This window comes from Cyrtonyx montezumae, unplaced genomic scaffold (genome assembly GCF_038088225.1).
Source record: "Cyrtonyx montezumae isolate F1298 unplaced genomic scaffold, pur_monq_1.0 scaffold_37, whole genome shotgun sequence".
NCBI classification, from domain to species: Eukaryota; Metazoa; Chordata; class Aves; order Galliformes; family Odontophoridae; genus Cyrtonyx; species Cyrtonyx montezumae.
Window position 1 is genome coordinate 1332100 of NW_027072042.1, and position 26049 is coordinate 1358148.

General features: G+C 56.9%; 2 protein-coding genes across 2 annotated transcripts; one reads left to right on the forward strand and one right to left on the reverse strand.

The window, feature by feature from the left end:
- Positions 1–1113: 1113 nt before the first annotated feature.
- LOC136054517 (sodium-dependent proline transporter-like) lies at positions 1114–7114 on the reverse strand. The gene is made up of 15 exons (XM_065745815.1): positions 7048–7114; positions 5739–5937; positions 4665–4796; positions 4432–4580; positions 4084–4133; positions 3842–3980; positions 3636–3770; positions 3433–3536; positions 3219–3343; positions 3024–3136; positions 2537–2671; positions 2363–2462; positions 1735–1853; positions 1428–1601; positions 1114–1259 (listed from the first exon to the last, which is right to left on the reverse strand). The coding sequence occupies exons 1-15, from the start codon at positions 7111–7113 to the stop codon at positions 1119–1121; spliced, it is 1881 nt and encodes a 626-aa protein (XP_065601887.1). The 5' UTR covers position 7114; the 3' UTR covers positions 1114–1118.
- A 3129-nt stretch (positions 7115–10243) lies between these two features.
- RRM1 (ribonucleotide reductase catalytic subunit M1) lies at positions 10244–25563 on the forward strand. The gene is made up of 19 exons (XM_065745740.1): positions 10244–10315; positions 10987–11075; positions 12795–12972; positions 13372–13472; positions 14049–14108; positions 15408–15447; positions 16288–16450; positions 17042–17183; positions 17750–17833; positions 18398–18559; positions 19083–19162; positions 19640–19841; positions 20814–20963; positions 21406–21627; positions 21960–22036; positions 22759–22894; positions 23801–23896; positions 24716–24904; positions 25219–25563. Exons 1-19 carry the CDS (start codon positions 10297–10299, stop codon positions 25399–25401), a joined length of 2373 nt encoding a protein of 790 aa, XP_065601812.1. The 5' UTR covers positions 10244–10296; the 3' UTR covers positions 25402–25563.
- Positions 25564–26049: the final 486 nt, after the last annotated feature.

A 26049-nucleotide genomic window follows, 5' to 3' on the forward strand; every position in this document is an offset into this window, starting at 1 on the left:
GCCTCTGCCCCCCCCCCATCCCCCCCCCCCCGCCCCTCCCAGCTCCCCGTGGGCACGGAGCACTGAGCCCCCGTCCCACGGTGCTGTGCCCGCAGCCCACCCGGGGTCGTGTGCTCTGCCCGGTGAGCGGGGCCGGGCTCGGGGTGCCATGGGGTGGGCAGTGTGCCCCACAAGTGTGGGCACGGGGTGAGCGGTGCCACAGTCCGGTTCTGCCCTGTCTGTACCCAGCGACCCCAACCACAGCACCGGCCGGGGGGGGGTAACTGCTGCCCCCAGACCCACCGAGGGCAGAGGGGAGGGGGGGTCCCCGGGGCCGTGCTTTGTTCCGGAGTAACGTACACATATACGTTGCCCATGGGGCTGGGAAGGTGTTCTTGGGTTCGTAGGTGGTGGTGTGACAGCGATGCTGCTCTAAGTGACAGTTTCCTCTCCATAAGTGCCTGCAGCTCCCAGCGCTGCGCGGGGACGGCCCCGGAGGAGGGGGGGGGGGGGGGTGGGGGGGGTCCGAAACGCACGGAGTGGGACTGGTGCTGGTGACGCCTCTGCCATCCATCTCTCGGTTTTATTTTATTTTAATTTTATTTTATTTTTCGGTCATTTCATAAAACTTTTCGATCCAATAAAGCATGTAGTCTATTTTACGAGCAGGAGCCTGCTGTGCTCTCTTCCCGCCCCGAGGATGTGGGTCCCGACTGGGAGGCCCCGTGGGGTGGACCACATTGAGGACGGCACCGCGTGGGCTCTGCCTCGTGGACTCACCCCCACCCGAGCTGCCCCGCGGCGCGTGGGGATGGAGGGCTGGATAAATCATTGCATCAGTGCCCCTGCGGCCCTTGGAGCCCCGGGCCGTCCCAGTCCCGGGCTCGGGATGCACACAGTGCCCTGCGAAGAGCGGGGTGCTGCCAGCCCCACTGCGTTGGGGTGGGGGTACCCGCAGCCGCCCCACACGGCTCGGATGGGATGGCTCCCGTGGGCCAGCAGAGGACTGCAGCACAGCCCAGACCGCCCACCCCGCGCGTGGGGAGTCCTTTTTGGGGCGCACGGAACGTTTCTGGGAAGGAGGAATGAGAATCGGAGCAGTGGGCGGTGGTGTCCCCCCCCCGGGATCCTGCCCCCGCTCAGCTCTCGCTGTGTTGCGGTGCGGTGAAGTCGCTGCCCGTCAGGGTGATGGTGAAGGGCACCTCGACGACGTCCTCGGTCCCGGCGCTGGCCGTGCCCGCCCCCCAGGAGCGGAGGGGCCGCGTGGCTTTGTGGAAGCGCTGCGGGGGAAGCGGAGGGGTGGTTCTGCCCCAAACTCAGCCCAGGCCCCGCCGGTTCTGCCCCTTTTCTCTCCCAGTGAAGGCAGAGCATCCCCCCCACTCCACCCCCCCCCCCCCCATCCCCGCCCCTGCTCTGCTCCCACCCCATCGCAGCCCGGTCCCGCTCACGTCTCTCAGCGTCCCGGTGTGGCTGCACACGGCGGCAGCAGCGCAGAGGGGGATGTGCACGCAGCTGAGGACGCCCATGCAGACACCCAGGCTGGTGCCCCACGCCGGGAGCGCGTAGGTGCCGTAGTGCAGGGGAGCGCCGTACATCTCCAGGAACGTGTAGATGAGCGTGAACTGCGAGGGCGCAGCGGGCAGAGCTGACGCGACGGCGCCGTGGGGACCCCACGGACACCCGGGCTGTCGTCCCCCCCCCCCCCCCCCCCCCCCCAGCGAGGGGAGAGGAGCTCAGGCTGCGCCCTGCACTCACCAGCAGCAGGCAGGGGGTGAAGAAGACCCAGCACGCCTTGAAGAAGCACAGCGTGCGGCCGTAGCAGGGCGGGCAGCGGCTGATCATGGTCACGATGTCCTGGCAGAACCGCTCAGTGCCTGGGGGATATACGGGGTCACAGCCATCCCTACACCACCCATCCCCAGCAAGGATCTGTCCCGGTGTATGGGAACTGCTGAATCACGGCCTGGAGCACCGATGGATCACCTGAGGTGAGCACAGCTGAAGGCAGTGCACGGTGTGAGCAGAAGGGGTGGGGTCTGAGCCCACCTCTCCCAGACCCCAATTAAGGGCTGACCACCCCTGGGGAGGGGTCTCCTTCTGGAGGTCCCTCCTGTGTGGAGTTCCAGGTGAGCCCTTCCTAATTCAGTGGTGGTCTTCGTACCACCTGGATAATCCATCCCAAAATTCGCTGTCCATCTTCATTACGTTGTGTGGGTGCTTTCCATTCAAGGTACCCACCCTAACACCCGGGCACCCACTGCCCTCGTGCCCCCCAGGACACCGGGATGCTGCTGGGTGCTGTCTTCCCAGGGTGAGGGGAAGCCCAGCTCTGCCCCACGGAGCCCCCCAGCTCTGCCCCACGGAGCCCCCCAGCTCTTCTCACCGTAGCATAAGTCGATGCCAACGCACATGAGGAGGGTGATGATGATGAGGCCGAAGCCGGTGCTGTAGGTGTCAACCAGCGTGAACCAGAAGATGCCTCCCTGGGAGCGGGGCAAGGTGTGGGTCAGCGCCAGGGGGTCCCTCTGTGCCCCCAGCCAGGACGGGCCCCACGCACCTGGGTGACGAGGAGGAGCCCCAGGAGAAAGAAGGAGAAGCAGAGCACGCCCAGGAGCGTCGTCTTCTTCCTCCGCTCGTGCAGCGCTGGGAACTCATCCACAATGGCGGTGGTGATGGCCTCAATGTTCCCAAACTGAAGGGCAGGGATGTCAGGGGGTGGCATGAACCCCACCTCCACCAGGACGGTCCCCACAGCGTCCTCGTCCCCGTGACACTGTGGGCACGTGGCCCGTGCCCGGAGCCAGCGGGAGGTGGCTGCATCCCTGCCCCATAACCCTGGCTGCCTCCCCACTGGGGGTGCATATCCACCTCCCTGGGCAGACCCCCAACCGTGGGGACGTGGTTGCGTCCCACCCCACACGCAGAGCCCCCCAGCCCCACGTTCTGGGCACGTTTTCACCGTCTGCATGCCGAGGTCGGGGTGTACCTGGCACCCCAAGGCCAGGCACAGGGCAGGACATGGGGCTTCCCAGTGTGACAATCACCAAAGTGTCCACTCCCAGCATGAAGAGCATGAGGAAGAAGAGGATGGACCAGAACGGGGAACCGGGCAGCAGGGAGAGTGCCTCGGGGTACGCCACGAACGCCAGCCCGGGGCCTGCAGAGCGGGGGCATCAGAAGTGGGGAGGACACCACGTGCATCCCCCCCCCCCCCTTCCCCCACGTCTCCAAACCCATACCAGAGTCAGCAACGCTGCCCACGGGGACGTCCTTCTTCAAGGCCATGTGTCCCAGCACCGAGAAGATGGCGAAGCCAGCGAAGAAACTGGTGCAGCAGTTCCCGATGGCGATGAGCAGGGTGTCCCTGCCGGGGAGAGCATCACCACCCCACGTCCACGGGGACTGCGCACCCCATTGCTGCCCCCCTGTCGCCCCCACCCCCCCAGCTCTCACCGGATGACGTTGTTGTCGAGCTTGTTGTAGGAGGCCATGGAGAGCAGCCCCCCGAAGCCGATGCCCAGCGAGTAGAAGATCTGCGAGGCTGCATCACTCCACACCTGGGGGCACGAGGCCGTGTGGGGGCTGCTGGGTCCCACCCAACCCCCCCTGCCCCCCTCTCGGGGCGCCCGATGTTCTCGCAGTGCCCGGCCCTTCACCTGTGCGCTCATCAGCTTGCTCCAATCCGAGGCGAGGTAGAAGCGGACGCCATCGAGGGAGCCGGGCAGCGTGGCCCCACGGACGAGGAGGATGAGGAGGATGAGGTAGGGGAAGGTGGCCGTGACATACACCACCTGCACAGGGCACAGCTCAGCCCCTCCGTGTTGGTGCAGCAGCCCCGAGCCCCGGCCGGGCCCACACTCACCTTGCCTGAGCTGCGGATGCCCCCGAGCATGCAGAGGAAGACCACGACCCAGGCTGCCAGCAGACACAGAGCAAGACGCCACTGCACAGGGCCGGGGTCCTCGAGGCCAGAGCTGTGTGCCACCCCCAGCACCTGCTCGCTGAGGTGTGGGGACGGGGGTCAGCGGGATGGGGGTGCAGAATCCCGGAGCCCCCCACACCATGGGAGCGGGGGGACAGAGCCAGCTTGTTCTGCCAACTTACTTCCAGAAAGCCTCACTGGCACTGGCGTGGGTGGCACTCCCCGATGTGTTCTGCAAGAGACCACCACCATCTTCATCACCATCACCACTATCATCATCATCACCATCATTATCGTTGCCACCGTGATCGTCATCGTCATCCCCATCATCACCACCACCACTGTCACCTTCGTTATCGTTGCCACCACCACCACCACCATCACCATCCCCCCCTCCAGCCCCTCCCAGCCCCAGCCTGCCCCTCTGCCCCCTCCCAGCCCACAGGTGAAGCCCAACCCCGAGTGACCCACGTCCCTGGATCCCCTCCCCCATCCATCCCGGGCAGCAGTCCGCGTGTGGGGCCACCGACCTGGCAGAGCTCTGCGTTCTGGGGAGCATCACAGGACCAGGGCAGGGGGCTCTGGAAGGATGAGCCCAGGTAGTAGAACGCCCAAGCGATGATGACGGTGTAGTAGATGGACACCAGGGAGGACACGACCAGCATGCCCACGCCAACGCCTGCATCGGGCAGAGGGGCTGCTCCGTGCGTGCTTCTGGGGCTGGGAGCTGAGAGGGGCGAGGTGCCCCCGGTGCCGGGCCTACCTTGTAGGATGGGGCAGCACTTCCAGACAGCGATGGGCCCCGCGGCCCCGTACTGCCCCAGGCTCAGCTCCATCAGGAAGAGGGGCAGCCCCACCAGGAGCAGCATGAGGAAGTAGGGGATGAGGAAAACGCCTGGGAGGAATCATAGCATCACAGAACGGCCTGGGTTGGAAAGGACCTCGCAGATCATTGAGTTTCACCCCACCCCTGCAGTGGGCACCACCAGAGCGGGCTGCCCGGAGCCACAGCCAGCCCTGCCCTGAGCCCCTCCAGGGATGGGGCACCCACAGCCCCTCTGGGCAACCTGTTCCAGCGCATCACCAACCTCTGAGGGAAAAGCTTCCTCCTCACATCCACCCTCAGTCTCCCCTGTCTGAGTTTAAAACCATTCCTCTTGTCCTGTCACCACTGATCTGTGTCAGCAGCCGTTCCCCCTCCTGCTGATACGCTCCCTTCGGGTACCAGGAGAGGGGCAGCGGGCCAGGGGACAGCCAGAGGACACGGCAGGTCCTGCAGCTGGGCAGGAGATGGGCACGGAGCAGGGCACGTCCCCGGGCTGCCCGGGGAGCTGAGCCCCATCCCTGGCAGCGCACGAGTCCGTGGGTGGGGCTCCCAGGTCTATGGGAGGTGTTCCTGCCCATGGAGGGGCGGGCGGTGATCGAGGTCCCTTCCCACCCAGCCCAGGTCACACCCGAAGGGCGGCGTGGGCTCCTGCAGCCCATCCCAGCCCCAGGTCGTGCCCGGCTGTGCGCACCGCTCCTTCCCCTCCGCACCACACGGAGTGCTGGCAGTGACGGGTGAACACAGGGACAGGCAGACTGAACCCCACACCCACACCCCAAATCAGAGCAGCGCGCACAGCCCTGCCCCGGGGCCAAATTCCTCGGTGAAAGGAAGGTGCAAAGCTCAGCCTGTGTGCATCCACCCCACTGCAGCGCTGGCACGGCCCCGTTCAACCTGGGCACCCTGCACCTCGCAGCGGGGTTAAAGCAGTGGGGCAGGGGACCTCGGGCCCCACAGCACCGCCCAAAGCCCCCCGAGCACGCAGAGCCCCGGGGCTGGGGCAGCACCCACCTCCTCCGTTGCGGTAGCACAGGTAGGGGAAGCGCCAGACGTTGCCCAGCCCCACGCAGTAGCCCAGGCAGGAGAGCAGGAACGTGTGCTTCCCGGCCCAGGTGTGGCGGGGAGGGCTGGGGGTCGGGCTCCCCAGTGGGGCCGGGGGCTCTGCCCCATGCTGCGGGGCGATGGGAGCCTGCGTCTGGAAGATGTTCACCTGCAGGCAGAGCACGGGCAGCGTCACATCGGAGCAGAGGAGGATGGGGGGAGGAGGATGCTGAGCACGCAGCGGGTCTGCAGCACTCCTAACAGTGCGACGAGCCAGAGGGAGAGGGGTCTGCACGCTGCTGGATGGAAGGGGCTCCTCCAGCTCTGCAGGAACCCCCAGACCCGGGGCAGCACAGCAGCTGTGTGTGTGGCATCGTGCAGTGCTGCGGGGCGATGCTGCACGCTGCCCCGGGCTTTGGGCTGCTCACAGTCACTGCAGAGCGCTCCTGGCTGCTCTGGTGCAAAGTCCGTGGGCACTTCCCCGCAGTGCCAGCACCTGCAGGGGGCTGTGCCCCACGGCAGAGCTGCCTCTGTGCCCTGATAACAGAGAGCTGAGCTGACTGCCTGGGGAGACACAAACAAACTGCAGATTGCAGGAACTGTGCCACGGGGACAAGGCCACGCGAAGGGCTCTGCCCTCTGCCTGGCACTGCGTCCGGGAAGCACGGCGTGGGAATGCCCCGTGTGATTACAGGAGGCAGCCCCAACACAAAGCCCAGGGGGTGTCTGAGCCCGGGGTGCTGCTCCTGCCCACTGCTCACCCACCCCATGTGCCCACGTCCCAGCCCTGGGGTCACAGCACGAGCCGTCGGGCAAAGAAAGCGGGGGAAGCAGTGATGGGGCACTTCAGCCCTCTGCAGATACTCAGAGCTCTGCCGTGCATCAGCCCCCCACCCTGGGATGGGAGAGCTGGGCACAGCGGGCACGGCCTGCTGGGGGGGGGTGGGAGCCCTGCACGACACCCAGCTCTGTGCATTCAGCACCTCTGCCCACGGGGATGGGGATGGGATGAGGATGGGGATGGGGATGGGGATGGGGATGGGGCACTGCCTGTTGGGATCAGAGCCCCAAGGGCTTCCCACCACCGGGGGACAACGCGCTGCAGACCCCCCACGCAATCTGGGTGTCCCCAGCACTGCTCCCAGCAGAACTCAGCGGGGGCACGCAGCTGCTGCGGGGCTGGGGAGGGGGGGGACATGCACCCAGTGCCCCCCCCCCCCCCCAGCGCTGGGAGCAGGGTCAGGACAACGCAAGGATGCCCCCAGGGCCCCGGTCCTACCGTGGGCTCTGTCGGTGCGGCGGGGGCCGGGAGCCCCATTGCGTCGTGGTGTCCGCTGTGCAGCATTTCCTTCTGCAGGGTGTGCTCACCTGTGCCAGGTGTGGCCCCGCCCCGGTCCGCTGCACACCCAGGTCCTGCCAGCCCTCCGCAGCCATGGGCTGCGGGGTCCCCCCACACTCCTCACCCCATAGCTGTGAGCCAAGGTGTGTGCTGGGCTGGCCCGCTGCAGCTCCGAGCCTCTGTGGGGCCGTGGTTTGACACTGCGCTCCTGGTGCACCAGGGCTGAGCCGTGCAGCTGGAGCATCCCCGGGCCGTGGCAGAACGAGAGCACCGGGGCACTGCAAAGCCCCGACCCAGTGCAGAGGAGAGGTGATGAGCTCCCACGCTGTGCTGCAGGCGAGAGGGCACGAGGAGGAGAGCAGAGCAGCACTAAAGGACACAGGGATCCGCCGTGCCCCCCAGGCCGGACAGCAGCACAGCGTGAGGAAGGAGCTGTGTCGGGAACCTCCCATCCCAGGTGACGTTTGCTGGTGGCATCCCCCAAAACACCCATCGCTGTCGCCCCGCTGCCAGCTGCCTGCTGTGCTGGTGACCCTCTGAAGGAGCACAGAAACTCTCAGCAGCTGAACTCACGCGAGGAAAAGGAAACCAAAGATGGAGCCTCAGCCAGGGAGGGTGGGTGCCTTCGTCCCAGGGACTGCTGCGCTGCCGGGGCAGCACTGTGTCCTGCAGCCTGCAGGAGCAACGGAGCAGCATCTCTACAGATGGTTCTGGGCCAAGGAATTAAATGTAATTCCATCCAAACGAGGGGAATGAAGGGGTATTTTTAGCCTGGGTCGTTTTGGCGGCCTTGTTTATTGCACTGCCTCGCAAAAAGTTGCCCTGAGGGACACGTTATCAGAGCTGGGACATGAGCAGCGTGCTTGGAGATGCACAGTACAACCAAGAAGTGGAGGATTAGAATTTTCCATCCTATTTTCTCCTCCTAGAGCGGATCCCATAGGAAACCCCACAAGAGATAAGGTGCTCACGACTTCCCCTGTAGCCAAGAGGTATTCAGACCCCCACGGTCCGGAGAGGGCTCCGCATTCGGACACCACAACGTGTGCCAGCTCTGGAGTGGGGTGGGATGCGAAGCCCTGCATCTCCCTCTCGGTGCATCATCGCTGGCTGCAGACTGTGCCGGGCTCCAGCTGCGTTCACTCCAGCTCAGACACGAGCCGTAGGCAAAAGGTGCACGGTGGGACGTGACAATCTGTTGTCTTTAACGTGTTTCATGACAGGATGACTCTGTGAGGCTCCTGGGTAGGGCTGTCACCCCGACCCACAGCAGCAGAATCAGAGCTGCTGTTCTGTAGCTTCTACTGTGGGACTCGGAGGTGAAAGCACCTCGGTTCAGCTCTGGGTGCTGCCCCAGCTCGGTGCCATTCGGTCACACAGCTGGGGTGGCCTGCTCCATCCTGCCATACAAACCCATACCAACAGGAACCCGTCAGCACAGGAGCTCCACTCCAACCACAGCTGCCCCGGGGTTGGGTGGAGATAAAGCGCTGTGCAGCCTCAGGAAGTTTGGGTTTTGCTGTTATGTTTCCTTCCAAGCTTGCCTGCAGGGCGTTGATCGTGGTTGCTCTGATCTTGCCACAGGAGGGGAGGAGGCTGATGCTCCTCTGCAGCAGTTTAACCCATGACGCATGCTCACATCCTCATAACACGAAGCAGCTGCTCCACCTGCTATTGTATTTTTTTTTCCAAAAAGAGCAAAGAAAACCCAAAGCACCCGAGGGCAAAGATCTGGGAGACCTCTGAGAGCACAGCTCAGGCTCCAAACCAGCCACGTCGCAGTGTTTTTTCCTCCTGTAGGCCTTTTTCCAACCACGTAGAGAAACAACCCCCCAATTTATTTCCATTTCCTGACCGGTTCTGGATATTCCTTGCATCACCTCTCAGAAACGAGAGCTCTCTGCCTTGGTGTGTGGTGCTCCCAGGCTGAGCAGCTGAGGCACAGCATCTTCAGAGCCAGGCTCGGTGCTCAGGGGTCAGCGTCTGCTGAGCACTGATGGAACCAGCACCCTCATATGGGGCAGAGACACAGCCAGAAATAAAGGGCTGGAGTCCATGGCACGGCTGCCCAGGGTGGTGGTGGGGTCACCGTCCCTGGGGGTGCTCCAGCGCCGTGGGGATGTGGCACTGAGGGACACGGGCACAGTGGGCACAGTGGGCACAGTGGGGTGGGTTGGGGATCTCGGAGGGCTTTTCCAGCCCTTGTGACCCCATGACTCGATGAAATGGGGCTACGTCTGCCTGGGGACGGTCACTGGGGGCTCCCCTGTAGGGCCGGTCCTGTTCAGCATGTCCATCGACGACCTGGAGGCCGGAGTTCGATGCGTCCTCGGCAGGTTTGGGCGATGACGCTGTGCTGCCAGGTGCTGGTGGCTGTCTGCGGGGACGTGCACAGGGATAAAGAGCAAGAAAGGAAAACGCCGGGTGCTGCTCCGGGAGGGAGCTACGCTGGATCGTAGAGTCTTAGGATTACGGAATCCTTAAGGTTGGAAAAGATGTCCAAGGTCCCCAGGCTCGACCCACTGAGCACGTCCCTCGGTGCCACGTCCCCACAATGTCTCCCAGAGCTCTGTGGGGCCGCCTGTCCCCATCTCGAGGTGGGGAGAAGCCCCTCGCAGCGGGACGTGGGCCGGCGGCTGTGGCTGCACGCAGCCCGCCATGGTGGCACATCAGCTGCCGTGTGCCTCAGGGTTTTGGTGTGCTTTGGAAGTGGAGGGAGGGCTGTGGGAGGATGGTGTGGAGAGCTGCAAGGAGTATGAAGTTGAAGTATTGTTTAGTGAAATCACCACTGCGCTGTGGTGACACGTATCGCGAACGAGGGTGTTGTGGCCCTTCGCGGCCCCCGTACGTCGCGCCCTCGCGCGGCAGCGAACAGCCCAGTGGTCGGGAGGGGGGCGCGGACGCCATCTTGGAAGCGGGCACGCGGCCCGCTCTGCCCTCGGGGGTGATGCTTCCCGAGTGGGGGGAGGGACACGAGGGGAGCTTGGGGGTAGTGCAAGGGGTGAGCTCCGCTGAGGGCGAGAGACGGCACGAAGCGGCTGCGGTAAGAATGAGGAGGTGCCCGGCTCCAAGATGTCTCCCGCGGCCTCAGCCGGAAGGGGCGGGAGCGTACGGCGGCGCGGCGGGGTCAGCGCCGTTGGCGGGAGCGGGAATCGGCGCTCGGCGGCCGTTGGGAGCAGCGGCGCCGCCATGCACGTCGTGAAGCGCGGTGAGCGGGGGGAGCGCCGGGATCCCACGCGGGTTAGGCCGAGGACCCCCCCCAGCCCCACGGCGTCGGTGCTCAGGGAACGGGCTCCTTGTCCCGGGGGGCCGCTGTGCGACCGGAGCGCGTTCCCCGCTCAGCCCGTCCGGCCCCGAGGGGATGCCGTGCCTGGGGAACAGCAGTGCCCGGGGTGGGAGGGCGGCACCGGGGTCGGCAGGGAGCTCCCGGCTCGCCCAGCCCCCACTGTGACCCCACTGGGCCGTTCCTGAGCACGCGTGGCCAGCGGGCGCGGTGCGGTGTGGGGTCTTAGAGGCCTGTTAAAGCCTTAAGGATCCAGTGGAGCCGAATGCGTTGACCTCTTTGTTCAGTGACCTTGAGGAGGGGGGGATGGTGGCCACCCTCAGCAATTTGCTGATGATACAAAATTGGGAGGATCGGCTGACACTGCCATTCAGCAAGACCTGGACAGGCTGGAGAGCTGGGCAGTCAGAAACCTGATGAAATTTAACAAAAGCAAGTGTAGGGTCTTGCACCTAGGGAGGAATAACTGCATGCAGCAGTACAGGCTGGGGGATGAGCTGCTGGAGAGGAGCTCTGCAGAGAGCTCTGGCAGGGAGGTTGGACCCGGTGATGTCGAGGTCCCTTCCAACCCCGATGGTTCTGTGATTCCCCCACAGATGGGCGCCAGGAGCGGGTCATGTTCGACAAGATCACGTCGCGCATCCAGAAGCTCTGCTATGGGCTCAACGCCGACTTTGTGGATCCAGTGAGTGCTTGTTTTCCTGCTGGCCTGTTCTGCCCCCCTGGTGGGGGTCTCTGCCAAAAGCCAGCAGCTGTGAGCAGGGAGGGATTGCTGTCTGCTCGCTCACCGTGGCAAAGTCCAAGCACAGCAACCCGTGCAGGAGCTGCTGGCAAATACATTTGTAGCACATTTCTTCTGTTTGTGTTGTGATGCTTTCTGTTTCACAGGTGCAGAGTGTGGGGTTGAACTGTGGGAAGGTCTCTGCTTTACCTGTCGTAAACTGCTCTGGATATATGGCCCAAACTCTGTTGGAGTGACTGAGCTGCTTGTGCTTAGGAAGAGTGCTCCGTTGCTCTGGCTCACAAACATTGGTTGTGGCGTATTGCTCCCATTTCCAACCTGCAAAGCTTGAGCAATACCATATGGAAATCAGACTTTGAACCTCTCTTAAAAGAAGGTGCCCTGCCTGTGTGTCAGAACCCCCCGTCACTGTAATATCTCTCTTTCTTCGGAGCTGTGTAGGATTTTGTGGGCCTGTTGACCCCACCCACGTAAGCTCCTCTTCCCACAGAACAGGATGCAGAGGGTGACTCCCTCATTCACAGCTAGGAGATGTGTTCTGCAGATGTGCAGAACCATTTGGAGTTACCGTGTCGGGCTCTGAGATCTACCAGTGTGTCTTTGTGCCTTAATCTGCAGCTGTTCAATACCTGACCTTCACCAGTCAGTGTAGTGCTCTTCAGCCGTAGCAGTGGAGGAGGAGCAGCAGTGACCTGCTGTCATCTTGGGGGTGCTGAAACATGGAGTGTGCTGCTGTGATCTCAGTGGGAAGGATGTGGGGATGAGGACAAAAGCAAGATTCCTGTGCCTCCTGGCTTAGTGCTCCCACCTTAACGACAGGGCTAATTTCACACCAAGTGCTGCATGCTTATGTACTCTGCAGTAGTGTGTAAGGTTTTTCTGTCTGCAGCTCTGTGCTTCTGTTGGGTACGAATCTTGTGCCAGATGCTTCTCAAACCAGATAGAGAGTTTCTTAGTGCCAAGTGCTTACTTACAGAGAAGGTTTGAAGATCACAGGTTCTGCTTTTGTGAAGCTGTTGGCACTTGAGATGTATGTGACAATGACCACATTAGCTCAGACCTCTGCTCTCCAGTGGAGAGTGTGATCTCTTTGGTAGTGATCAGTGCTAGCTACTTGATGTGAACTCAGAAACTGCTTCAGAGGTGGCAGATACAGAGGGCTTTTCCCAGGAGGGGCCCCAGCTGGCAGGTTGTGCTACACCGTGGTGTGAAAGCCAGCCTATCCCCTCCAGGCCTGAGTTTTTTTCTCTCTTGCTATGAAATCATTGTAAGTTCAGTACCTCCAAACCTCGTTAGGCATTTTACAGTCAAGCTTCATCTGGAGTTTCCAACCTTCCAAGTGAGCACTCTTTTAAACTGACATTTATCTATCTTTTTCTGGTATTTCATTCTAGTCTTCAGGGAGGAGTCTGCATAGAAGAGCTCATTAATGATTCTGGGTTAGTGGTGTCCCTGCTTCTTTGCTCTTTTCCTGCTCTCCCTCCTGCCCCGCTGTCTCTTGGTTTCAAATCTTAGGAGCCAGCATTTCACCCAAAGCTTTCGGTGTTCTGATTTCCTATCCTAATTAAGGAGTGTAAAAGGCATTGCTCAGAGTGGAGAGCATCTTATACCCCAAAAGGCCAAAAGAAGGGATTTTTTAACAGGTGTGTTTTCCTTTTTCAGGCCCAGATCACCATGAAAGTGATCCAGGGGCTGTACAGCGGTGTCACAACCGTGGAGCTGGACACCCTGGCTGCTGAGACTGCTGCAACACTGACCACCAAGCACCCTGACTACGCCATCCTGGCTGCCCGGATTGCAGTGTCCAACCTGCACAAAGAAACCAAGAAAGTATTCAGTGGTAGGTCCGCCTGGGGGGCATTCAGTAATCAGTCAGAAGGGGAGAGGGAGTTGTAGGGGGTGTGAGTACACAGGTGTTTCTTCAGCAGAGGTTACTGAGTACCCAGGATAGCTGAAAATGCCAGAGATGAGAACAGATTGGTGAGGAGTGCGAGTGACTGAAGTTAGGGTGCACCCACCATCTTTCCCATTCATTTCATTATTGTATCAAGAAACATCACTGGCAAGTGCTGAGGTTGGCAGAACCGTGGTAGCACTGAGCAGGCAGAGGAGGGGTGGTATTTGTGTGGACCTGGAAGGGGTTATTTCTGGGGCTGGGTCGTCGTGTCTGCTAAATCCTTGCCCTTGTGTACGGACAGCTCTGCAGACACACCTCTTTTCAAATATGTTTCTGTTGTAGATGTGATGGACGATCTGTACAGCTACATAAACCCTCACAACGGGAAGCACTCGCCGATGATCTCCAAGGAAACGTTGGACATAGTCCTGGCCAACAAAGATGTGCGTAATGCTTTTCCAGGCCTGAGTCTTGGAAACACTGCGAGCTCGTTAAGATGATTTGTTTTCCTTATTCTTAAGTAAGCTGTTTGTCTGAGGACGTGGAGCCAGTATAGAAATGAATACCGACGACCAACACTCTGGGGATTTTAAAGGAGGGTGTAGGAATTTGCTTCGTGTAGGGGTGTTTTCTTGGAGGTCCTCGTGTGACTTCATTTTGGGGGTGCACTTCTCGGTGCAGCGATGCGATCACGCTGTGCGTGCAGGAGGGAGAGGTGAGGCTCAGTGTCTCGTTTCAAGCTGTTCCAGCCTCGTGTTTTCATGGGGAAGTTGCTCTCCTGTTTTGATTGTATCTTGCATTTCGTGGGGTAGCCAACGATTGTGTGCTGCACTGAAAGAAATGGTGGACACTGTGTGTCTGTTTGAACCTGCCTGTTGTCCCCTCCTCCGTGCCCTCTGGTGTGGGTTCTGTTTCACCAGATTTTTGAGGCTGGAAATGTCAAACAACAGCAGCGTTGTTAGACCTGAATGAGGCCACGAAAAGGGGAATGTAAATTTTTCTCTGTTGTTTCCTCTCAGCGCCTGAATTCTGCAATTATCTATGACAGAGACTTCTCCTACAACTATTTTGGCTTTAAGGTAAGAGCACCTGATCACTTCACTCAAGGTAACTCAGTCTGCTGTTTTGATGCTCTCCCGGAGCTGACTCATCTGGGAGGGGTGGCAATCCTTGTGGCATCGTTAGGTTTGAGCAAGAAGGACATCGGTGGGTTGGTAAAAACAGAGTACCTGCACCATGAGATTGCCCAACTGCATGACTCACGTGCTTTCTCCTTGGCTTTGCAGCATGCCCTTGGCTGCTGCAGCACTTCGTGCTTGAAGCTCCCACAGCCACTGGTGCTGAATGTTGCTGGAAGCATCCCAGCTCGTGCAGCTCCTCAAGGAAAATAATCCGATTCTTATGAACCCAAAGAAGGGATTTGGGGGTTGGTTTTCTTCTGTCATTGCTTTGTGTAACAGTTCTCAGTGTGCCAACCTACGCCTTTGTCTTCTTCCATGCTGCTGGAACATCTCCCCCTCAGCTGGACCAGTCTGCTGTGCCCCCTCCATCTGCTGCTCCCCTCCCAGCACACAGCTCCGTGCTGAACGGGTTTGGGGTGTGATACAGCGGGCTCTGGGGGGTTAGCTGGGGAGCACTTGGCTTTTCCATAGCATTTAGTGCTTCTGGTGCCTCGCTGGCCACGGTGGGTCCCACTGGAACTGGTGGTCCAGCTGTGTGTGGGGGCTTCTTCCACCACACGTGTGATGTGGTGCACTCAGTGTGGGGGGAGCAGGATGCAGTGTGTAGGTCAGAGCAGGCAAGGGTGGGAAGAGGGGACCTCGAGGGCATGTCTGTGAGGTTCTGTATGTGCGTAGATGTGCAATTTCTGACCTTCCCTCCTGTAATTAGTGCTGTAATTCGTTAGCCACGAGTATAGAAGGCATCTGCTCAAAGTGTGGGCTTACCTCATTTGTTGGTTTTTGTGTTCAGCACCCGGCACAGCAGATTGTGATACAGGCTGTCCAGAAAGCATTATCACAGTGTAATTAACAGCGCTGAGGGGTGGCATTATGGAGAACAAACACTCATGTTATGCAGTCCTAATTCTCTGGGGGTTGAAAGGCAGGGATGAACCTTGCTGCTCCGTGCTCCACCACCACTCCCATCACCCAAAACAGATCCCTGACAATCCTCAGGGCTGGAATCGTGTCACGGATTTCTTTTCCAGCTGTTAGCCACCCAAGATCCTGTGCCATTGACCAGAGGAGCAGTGCAGTGTGGGGCTGGTGCTGCCCTGGAACGCAGAGCACGACGTTGCTTGGGATTGGAGCTCTCTATTAACGGGACGTTTTTAAGCTGAAAATGTGTGTGACCACTAAAATGTTCTTTCTTTGTAGACTTTAGAGCGCTCCTACTTGTTGAAAATCAACTGCAAAGGTAAGAACCACCTGTATCAGCTTAATGCATAACGCAGAAGTCAGAGCCATGGCACGGAGCAGGGGGTGGGGAGGTGGGTAGGCTGTCTCATAGCTCTCCATACAGCAGTCCACCAAAAGCACCGAGTTCTGACTTCAGCCAAGCAACGTGCTTGTTGCAGCTGCTCCCTGAGCACGTGCAGCCTCTCTTGGCTAAGAGTCTGCTATCCTGGTGGCAGTGCTGTGCTCGTGTGAGAAACAGATGATCACTGAAAAGCAGCACCGTTTACAGCAGTGTTTCAAATAATGCCAGCCTGGCCCGGGCAGCTGTGCTTCACCTGCCTGTTAGAAGGACCCCAGTGCTTTGAAAGCTCTGGTTGTCTGGGATGAGCTGGTTTCTGTCTGACTACTTCTTCCCTAATGCTAGGCCCTCGTAAATAACTGTAAGTGGAAGAGGCTGCTGTGCTGTCACTGCAGACCTTTAGCCTGATGATGCTGGGACACCAGAGATGGAGATGTTAGTTGTAATACAATAAGTACAGAGAGCAGTTGGATGCTGGCTTGGATATCGGGTGGCATTTTAACTGTTAATAGAGATTGTTTTCCCCCTCACGGGAGCATCTGAGCAGTGGAGCAGGTTGTGGAGAGAGGGACCGTACCCTCTCAGCCCCGGAGCTTTTCAAGACAGCGTGCTGATCTGATCCTCTGAGCTGGGTCCTGAACTGCAGACCTGCTGAGCTTCCTTCCTTGTGGGCTCATGGGAAACACAGCTCCGGAGTGTCCCATCACAACTCATCCCCTCAGCCTGCACTCACTGCGGTGTAACTGCCATTCTTTTCTCCCCTTGCCTCGTCCTGTCCAGTTGCTGAGCGTCCTCAGCACATGCTGATGAGGGTGGCAGTGGGGATCCACAAGAACAACATCGATGCTGCAATCGAAACGTACAATCTGCTGTCAGAAAGGTGGTTTACCCACGCCTCCCCCACGCTGTTCAACGCGGGCACCAACCGCCCACAGCTCTCCAGGTACCTCGGGCTCCCGTGCTCGCTCGGTGCACGACTGGGGGCAGGTAGGGTCCTGGGGGCTGGGTCTGTTCACATCAAGTGCTGCCACAGCGTGTGGATCGAGGAGCTGCGTTGCTGGGATTCCTTTCTGAATGCTTGGAGAAGCTGCTGTGGGATTGAATTTGATATCTATCTCGTGCAGCCTCTGGGAGAGGGAACAGATGTGTCAATAAGCGTGTGAAGCTGATGGAGATCTGCACGTGGCTGTTGGTTATTTGAAGGTTTCTTGTATTCACGGCCTTAGGGGTTGCAAAATGAATCCTGGCAATTGTTTTTTTAACGTAGGCTCGGAGCAGCAGCTGTCATGAATCAGATCTGATTTAAAAAATGCTTTGCTCTGTCAACAAAGGCATCAGTGATCGCTTGTGGTGTCTTCTAAAACTGTTCTTTATTCCACTTTGCAATCCATGGTTTGCTTCACCTCATTGCTTTGCATGGCACCTTAGGGATACGGTGCGTGCCGTCGTTTTTCTGCAGCCCTAGAGAAATGCTTCCCTTTTCCTGTTGGTTTTATTTTCGTACCTACGTGCTAAAGCTGCTTGTTTTGGCTAGTTGTTTCCTGCTGTGCATGAAGGATGACAGCATCGAGGGAATCTATGACACTCTCAAGCAGTGTGCCCTGATCTCCAAGTCTGCGGGTGGCATCGGGCTGGCTGTGAGCTGCATCCGAGCCACGGGCAGCTACATTGCTGGGGTGAGTGCACCCAGCAGAGGGAAACCTGCTGTGGGGAGGGCTGTGAAGTCCAGCTGCCAACCCAGCACTGCTTCCCTGGAGTCAGCTGCGTGCAGCAGCTGCTCCAGCTCTGTAGTCCTTTCCATATGCTCTGAAACAGAGAGGTTGCTTTTCCTTGGCGCTTGGGCTTCCTTAGAGAAGCCCTTCCCAGCAGGCAGATCCCATTCTGCTGCCTGATCAGGCAGTTCCAACTTACTGATGTGGCAGCAGCCTAGGAATATGCACGGAGGCTGAAGGCCCTTCTCCTTTTTATAGTTCAACCACTTAAGGTATTCAGTGGGCATATGTGGAGTTTTGATGTGGTTTTTGGTCACTGTCTGCATAACCTCTGCGGGACTCTAGGTTGCCTCGTGTTGAGGAAATGAGTTAAGGTGATGGATTTCTCTGATTTAAAGGAGAGTGTGGGAGGGTCCCGGGGTGGGTGGGGGTGCCACCAAAGCACTGAGATGCCCGTTTTCCAGCTCTCGAGGTGGGAGTTTTGCTGATGACTGAAGGGTGGTGACAGTGGTTTTCCTGTGCTTCTGCAGACAAATGGGAACTCCAATGGACTCGTTCCTATGCTGAGGGTCTACAACAACACCGCTCGCTACGTGGATCAAGGTGGCAACAAGGTAATGGCTTTCCAATAAATTGGGGTGAAGGAGGGCACCCACGTCAGGTGGGTTGGAGCAGTGACATCAGTGATGCTGTGCCAGTTGGCACGTGATTAGAGAAAGGACTTTTTCCCCTCCTTGGTGGTAGGCCATTGTTCACCAGTGTGTATCTTCTGGTACACGTGTGCTGCGTGATACGTACACGTGAGGTGATCTCTTGCTGAGGTTATCAATCACTCCTTGGGTTGAATTAAGCTGTAAGGCTGCAGAAAGTTTCTTGTTGTGCATCCTTTGTATTCAGGTAGCCCAGAGGTCAGTGTGACTCAGTGGGTGAATCGAGGAGTTGTGGAGCTCCTCTGCTGACACAGAGGAAAATGTTTTCATTAAGAATCTGGAGCTAGTAGCATGGCCTAGCTCCAGTAAGTGAGAGCAACAGCAACACAGAAAAGTACATGGAAGTTGCCATGAGGAGACTCTAAAGCTGACCTGTACTTAGTTGGAGGCATTGCATCACACAGCAGCAGTGTGGGGGGGGTTATTTTCAGGACACTTTGTTCTGATCTTGGCTGTTGTATGCATCAGAGACCTGGGGCTTTTGCCATCTACCTGGAGCCGTGGCACCTGGACATCTTTGAGTTTCTTGACTTAAAGAAGAACACTGGGAAGGAAGAGCAGCGTGCCAGAGACCTTTTCTTTGCTCTCTGGATTCCTGATCTCTTTATGAAGAGAGTTGAAAGCAACCAGGTAAGGAGCTTGTTTGGTGCAGGTTGGCGTGCTGGTGGAGAGGCGGTGCTGCAGAGCTGCCCTCCTTGCAGCAGAGCATCTTCCCGAGGAAGCTGCTGTACCCCAGTTGCACACTAGGTTGTGCAAGTGGAGAACTCCCGTGGAATATTTTGCTTCAGGGCTTAATCCTTTGTGTACCTCTACGCCAGATTTTGACTGCGGTTTCCTTCTAGCATCAGAATCTTCTCAGTCATCAGATCCTCCCACGACTGCTTGTTTTTCCTTGGAAATGGGTTACATCCTGAGAATCAGTCCTTTTGGGCTTAGAAGTTCAGTTTGTGATAAACATTTGTATGACTGATTTTTAAATAGATCAGACTGCTCTGGTAAACGCCTCCTGTGTGTGCTGGAACAGCTGGCTCCAGCTCCTCCAGGCTGTGAAATGGGAGCTTCCACCTTTCTGTTCACAGCAGGATCTGCTGCTGAAGTCGAATGCTGTTAATTAACGAGGTACCTACAGATCCTGGGTGTTTTCTCCTCACAGGACTGGTCCCTGATGTGCCCTAATGAGTGCCCTGGCCTAGATGAGGTGTGGGGAGAGGAATTTGAGAAACTGTATGAGAGGTAAGGAAAGTGAGCAGGCTTTTGTACAGCAGCCACGTGATTGCAGAACTGCCCTCGTGTGCTACCTGGGAGCCAAAGCACAGCTCAGCAGTGCTGGCTTAGGAGGGGCTGCTCAGTTTGGTGATCACAGTGGCACAGATGGGGCTGTCTAGCTACTGCTGCTTCACATTGTGGGCTGCTCAGCACAGGGTACGTATGGAAGATGTTTTGGAGTGAAGTTCTGCAGTGATCCCTGCTTAAAGCAGAAGGTGGCTCTGTTTTGAGCTCACTGAGTCGTGTGCTTTAGCAAAAGCCCTTTATCCAGGGCAGTCTGGATACTTTGCTGTTAGGGCTCTGCTGGCTGATTTCACCTTGAGCGGGGTGCTGCCTTCTTGGGAGCCTGGTGTTAGGAGCAGTTGATCTTAGGATCACAGAACTGATTCCTGTGCTGTTCCTGGAGAGCTTGGGGATCCCTGAGCAACGTGTGCCCTGTTGCAGCTATGAGAAGCAAGGTCGTGTCCGCAGAGTGGTGAAGGCCCAGCAGCTCTGGTACGCCATCATCGAGTCGCAGACAGAGACTGGCACGCCTTACATGCTGTACAAAGACTCTTGCAACAGGAAGAGCAATCAGCAGAACTTGGGGACCATCAAATGCAGCAATCTGTGCACAGAAATAGTGGAGTATACCAGCAAAGACGAGGTAAGTGGGGAGCAGGAGCATGCAGTGCTTTAGGAAGGCTGTAAATGTGCTCGTTGCAATGCTTTGGAATGTGGCCTTAGCTGGGGAGGGGAGCAGGAAGCCAAGGAAATCATGGGATGTTTTCAGTCGGATGTGTACAGCTCTTCCATTGCATCTGTGTGTGGGGAGGTGTGGAGGTATCCCCCCCCCCTTTCCATCTCCTGTTGAGGGTTTGGTGTAAAAACAAGGTACCCATCGAGGTGAACCTGTGGCAGCTTCAGAGATGAGTGAGCCTCGTGGCTTGCAGGCTGGTGGTAGAAGCATCTCTTGGCTCCAGATTTTAATTTCAGTAACAATTGTCTCTGAGTTCTCAGTCTCCTTTAGGTGCACTGCAGAGCTGCTATGCTTGGGCTGCATCACTGCTAACGGAAGTAAAGAAAGGGTGTAGGAATGAGTTAGTGCTAATGCAGCATGGGGTATTTGTAGTGCTCCTGAGACTGTTAGAACTGAAAGTATCAGCTTCTACTGGCCGAGCTGAGCTGAGTTGATTATCCTGGGGTTGGAAATGAAATGACTGCTGAGAAACGAGTGCAGTGCTCTGATGTGTTCTGCATCTCACAGAGATCATCTGCTGCTTCTCAGAAGAAGTGGTTGGGCTTAGTTTCTGGAAGGAAAGCTTACAGGCTGGAGGGCTGAGTTCTTATGGTGGCACTGACACCAACTAGCTCCCTGGGCTAGGAGCTGCTTGGGCAGGGGGTTGGACTTGATGATCTCTAGAGGTCCCTTCCAACCCCGACAGTTCTGTGATTTATTGAATTGTTATTATCCTTTTTCCAGCTTGTAAAAGCACCCACGTGAGGACGGCGACTCTGTGGCCTTCTAGCTTGCTTGGTGCTTTGTTTGGAACGAGATTGTTCTGTGGGGTTGAGGTAGCCTGTGTTTTGCATGGGGTGTTGGCTGACACATCCGTTCGCAACCTTTCCTTCTCTGCAGGTTGCAGTTTGTAACTTGGCTTCCATAGCCCTGAACATGTACGTCACCTCCGAGCACACGTACGACTTCCAGAAGCTGGCTGAGGTCACCAAAGTCATCGTCCGAAACCTGAACAAAATCATTGATATCAACTACTACCCCGTGCCAGAGGTGAGTGCAGTGCTGCCGAGCTGAAGCTGAGCTGGGGGCTGTGACAGAGGCCCTGCTGCTCTCTGCAGTCCCAGGTGCCCAACCTGACGAAGATCACTTTTTATTTCGAGCACGTGCAATTGGAATACTTGAACTCCAGTATCCTCGTGGACCTGTTTTTCGAGGAGTGTGTAGTGTTTGTTTCTCATCGCACCTTTGTCGTGTCAGGCTGAGCAGTTGGAATTAGTGACTGCTTCAAACCTAACGTGGATCCTCAGATTCCTGCCCCAGCAAACACTGAGCAGCAGGGACTGGGCAGCACGAAGCTGCAGCAGAATGGGCAGCCAGTAAAAGTGGAAGGCAGCGACTGGGGGAGGTCAGAGCTCCTTCCAGGGCTCCTTTTCAACTCTGTTGCCATGTAGCACTGCTGCAGTCACTGTTCCCTGTGTTTGATGCTGTGCAGGCGGAGCGCTCCAACAGACGGCACCGTCCCATCGGCATTGGCGTGCAGGGCCTGGCTGATGCCTTCATCCTGATGAGGTATCCCTTCGAAAGCCCCGAGGCCCAGCACCTGAACCAGCAGATATTTGAGACCATTTATTACGGTGCTTTGGAAGCCAGCTGTGAACTCGCTGAGCAGGAAGGACCGTATGAAACGTACGAGGGTTCTCCTGTCAGCAGAGGGGTGAGTGCTGGGGAGGGTCCTGCCTCAGGGCCAAGGCTTTGAAATCCAGGTTGTGTGACTGCCTGTGGTCTTTGGTACAGAAGTGTGGCTGAAACTTTGTAATCTGACAGCCGTGCACCGGTGCGATGGCTGCTGTGTGCCTTCCATCGTTCAGCTGTTGAAGCTCACAAGTTAAATTGGGGTGAAGAGGAGGGTAAAAGAAAAGCAAGCTGCAGCCTATGCTGGGGGGGCTGTCAGGAGGCTGAGTGTGAGATTGTGATACAGGAGCTTAGCTGAGACTGTGAGGTTATAGCGTGATTTATGGAGTACAGAGAAAACTTCGTGTTCTGCAGATTCTTCAGTATGACATGTGGAACGTCACCCCATCTGATCTGTGGGACTGGAAGGCTTTAAAGGAGAAGATTGCCAAGTGAGTGATCTCGTTTTAAATGGAAATGGCATTGCCTATGTCACAACTGACTGCAAACAAAAGGCTGACTGCGAGGATTAAAAATGGCCCTGTACGATTTCCTGTTATTTCCTTCCCCTCGTGGGTTTGTCTTTGTGGATGGCCGTCCTTTGTGTGGTTACATACCAGGGTGTGCCCACGCCATAGGCTCTGTTCTGGCTGAGCTGTTTCATCTCAGAGGCATCAGCAGAGTGCTTTGTGTTGCTGTTTAACAAAGCCGTGATGAGACAGGGTCGTCTGCGATGGGGAGCTTTCCTGAGCTGGCAGGACAAAGCACTGAGCCTTGAATGTCCCGGAGGCAGCAGCTGTTGGAGTGCCTGTAATGAATTTGTTCCGTTTGTATGGGTTTCGTTTTCAAATGCAGTATATCTGGCTACGGGGAGGTCTCAGGTTTCTCATGGGCTTTTGTTTTGTTTTTTGCCTGAGCACGGCAGACTTCTGTGCACCCTTTCCTATGACTAAACAGTTTAGAAAAGACTCATTAAAGATGGAAATATCAAGGTGCATGGAAATATCAAAGACCTGAGCTGCACTTTTTCTGCAGGTGGGCAGAGGCTTTTCAGGTGACCTTGAGAGGGTGAGATGTCTGTGTGTGTGAGCGGAGCATTCCTGATTTGTTCCTGGCTCTTTTCTCTCCTTTCTTGCCTGGTTGAAGCTTTCTAACTCGTGGCTGTCATTGCCAGGTATGGTGTCAGAAACAGCCTTCTCCTTTCCCCTATGCCAACTGCTTCCACTGCTCAGATCCTGGGCAACAACGAATCCATTGAGCCCTACACCAGTAACATCTACACACGCAGAGTCCTTTCAGGAGAGTTTCAGGTAAGCACCTGAGGTAGATTTACCAAAGAGCTTTTCTGTAGTTGTAGTTTCCATGGCTTTCACCCTTAGAAAAGGCAAAAAGGGGGCTACTTACTGATCACCAGTTCAGTCAAATGCTTATGTCACAGGCCAGAGATGCTAAGGAGGACGTGTAACCCTTCCTTAGAGCTTCACGTTGCCTGCAGGAGTATTTCACAGAGTCATAGGATGGCCTGGGTCGAAGAGGGCCTCAAAGACCATCTCCTTTCGGCCCCCCTGCCATGGGCAGGGCCACCAGCCACCAGAGCAGGCTGCCCAGAGCCACAGCCAGCCCTGCCCTGAGCCCCTCCAGGGATGGGGCACCCACAGCCTCTCTGGGCAACCTGTTCCAGCGCATCACCGCCCTCTGAGGGAAAAGCTTCCTCCTCACACCCAACCTCAATCTGAGTTTAAAACCATTCCCCCTTATCCTATCACCACTGACCCGTGTATTTGTTAAGTTAGTGATGATTAGTGAAATTAATGAAGATGTATCACAGAGTTGAAGGGGTTGGAAAAGACCTCTAGAGATCATAGAGTCCAACCCCCATATACATCTATGGGAAATATAACCGAGCCCACAGTGCTGCTGGGCACAGTTCTGAGGGAAGAACTGTATGTAGAGCACTGAACAGACCTGAAGGGGTCACATTAAAGCTGTATGTGCAGAAATTCAGAGGTGATTGTCGTGTAGGAAAAAATTTGAAGAGCTCTGAGTGCTGACTGGGCAATGAGAGTTTGGCAGTACTGCTCACGGTCCTGTGTGAATTGTAGGAAATCTCCGTGCATGTTGGTGTGGATTTTTCTCCTCTAGGAGATGTATCTGTGCTGTAAGGTGGGGCACATAGAGCAGAGCATACAGTGCTTTCAGGCCTTGGCTGTTTACAGGTTGTGAATCCACACTTGTTGAAAGATCTCACAGAGAGGGGTCTGTGGAACGAGGAGATGAAGAACCAAATCATTGCCCACAATGGCTCCATCCAGGTACGCATGGACACGAGGGGGGGCTGGGACTCCCACCCGTCCCAGTGATGCTGGCGGGGAGGTGGTTTGCCACGCAGTGATGGTGAGGTCTGCTGTGTGTGAGTGACTGTAACAGCCTGGGGAGGAAAAGCCTTAAATGGGGCATTTCCATTAGAAAGATGAGGAAACTGCCTTGATCTGAGTGGTAACTTGTTCCTGCTGGAGCTTGCCCATGGAGCAGAGAGTTGCAATGGAAAGGTGCCATTAATTACTGGTAGGACAAGTAAGGAGTTGAGCTGCTTTGCCTTAGCAGGTTCCACAGATGTTTGGATTCCCATTTATTGCAGAGGTTGTGAAGGGGTAATTGTGTCACAGTGTTGATTTGAGACAGGAGCTGGGCACGTGGCATCCTGCTCTGGCAGGTGTGTGTGCACTCCGTGTGGGATGCATTATTTATGCTCTGGGGGCTGAAATGTCACTGTGCTTGGAGTCACACGTGCTAAAAAGAGTGCAGTTGGACAAGTGTGGGGGTGCTGGAGTGCTCTCTGTAAAGCCTCACAGCTATTTAGGGCAAGACATGAATGTCCTGTCTGAAAAGTCCTACCTGAAAACAGCTTTTTCTTCTCAGAAACTCCCCAGCGTAGTCTGCCCTCTGAGAGCAAGTAAGGTTTCTTTTTGTATCTGACAGCACTTGAGCACAATGGTTGGGTTTGGTGATGGGGTTCCAGCTGCAGGAATCCTAAGGTGGTGAAATCAGTAACGTGTGAAGGATTTGTATGCAGGGATGTGAAAATCCGAGCAGCCTCTGGTTGTGCTGCAGCACAGAGCTCTTTCTTCCAGAATATATCGGAGATTCCTGGTGACTTGAAGCAGCTCTATAAGACGGTGTGGGAGATCTCCCAGAAAACTATCCTGAAGATGGCAGCAGACAGAGGAGCTTTCATCGATCAGAGCCAGTCTCTCAACATCCACATCGCAGAGCCCAACTATGGCAAACTCACCAGCATGCACTTCTATGGGTGGAAGCAGGTACTGGGGGGCAGGTGGGAGTTCAGAGCAGGGGAGCAGATGGGGCTTGATCGGTGCTTCCACGAAAAGTGGGTCTCGCTGACTGTTGGAAGGGTGAACGGCCGTTTCCTCCCAGGTACCCGGTGTTGTTAGTGGAGTACCTCTTGAGCAATGAAGCTGCAGGTGCTGTGGCATTGCTGCCATCAGTTGTGACCACAGGACGTCGCCGTGAGGCAGCGGCACAGCGGTGTGGCCTGCAGGAGGGCACGTTCTGCAGCTCCCTGTGACTCTCTGAGCCCATTCCTGCTCCTGCATCCGTGCTTTTGTATCCACAGGGTCTGAAGACTGGCATGTATTACCTGAGGACGAAGCCAGCTGCCAACCCCATCCAGTTCACGTTGAACAAAGAGAAACTCAGAGAGCGGGAGAAGGCGTCCGAGGAGGAGAAGGAGAGGAACAAGGCAGCCATGGTGTGCTCCCTGGAGAACCGTGAGGAGTGCCTGATGTGTGGCTCCTAACGGGTCAGCCCTGCAGTGCTGGCACAGCTGTCCTGCCCGGTGGGTTGTGTGTGGGAGAGGTGCATTCAGTGGAGCTTCAGGACTTCAGGAGGAGCTGGCTGGACCTGTGGCAGGACAGGGGGTCCCCGTAGTGTATCGTAGCTTCCCATCTGCAAAGTCAGGGGATGGTGCTCGTGTATGGGTAGAGAAGTTTGTGTATTGCTTTTGTAGCTGGGCTTCCTGGAAACCTAAGTGCTCTTGCATGGTCTTGGGCTGAACCCTACAGAAAGGGGAAGTGCTCGTGCCGCTGACCCTGCAGGTCTGTCCTTGGTCCTTCAGTTCACTTACTAAAGACCTCGTGTTCTGTCTTCAGAGGCAGCAGTGAACCTGACTGACGTGTTCTCCTTTGCCATGATAAAACACCAGGAAAAGAAGCCTGGGCTGTGTGTGTGGTGTGCCTGCTATGCCCATCTCCCACCCTTTGTCCTTGTCCCTAACTCTCTCCCCCTTCCAAAGAAATGTCCAAAGATGCAGAGTGGAGGCGGGAGCCTTGCTGCTTGGAGGCTTGGTTTCCTTGTCAGCCTGCAGGAAGGGCACGGCTCTGCTTTCCATCTCTGAACAGGAAATGGCAGAATTGCTGCAATGTGCTCTATTCTGCATCAGAAACCC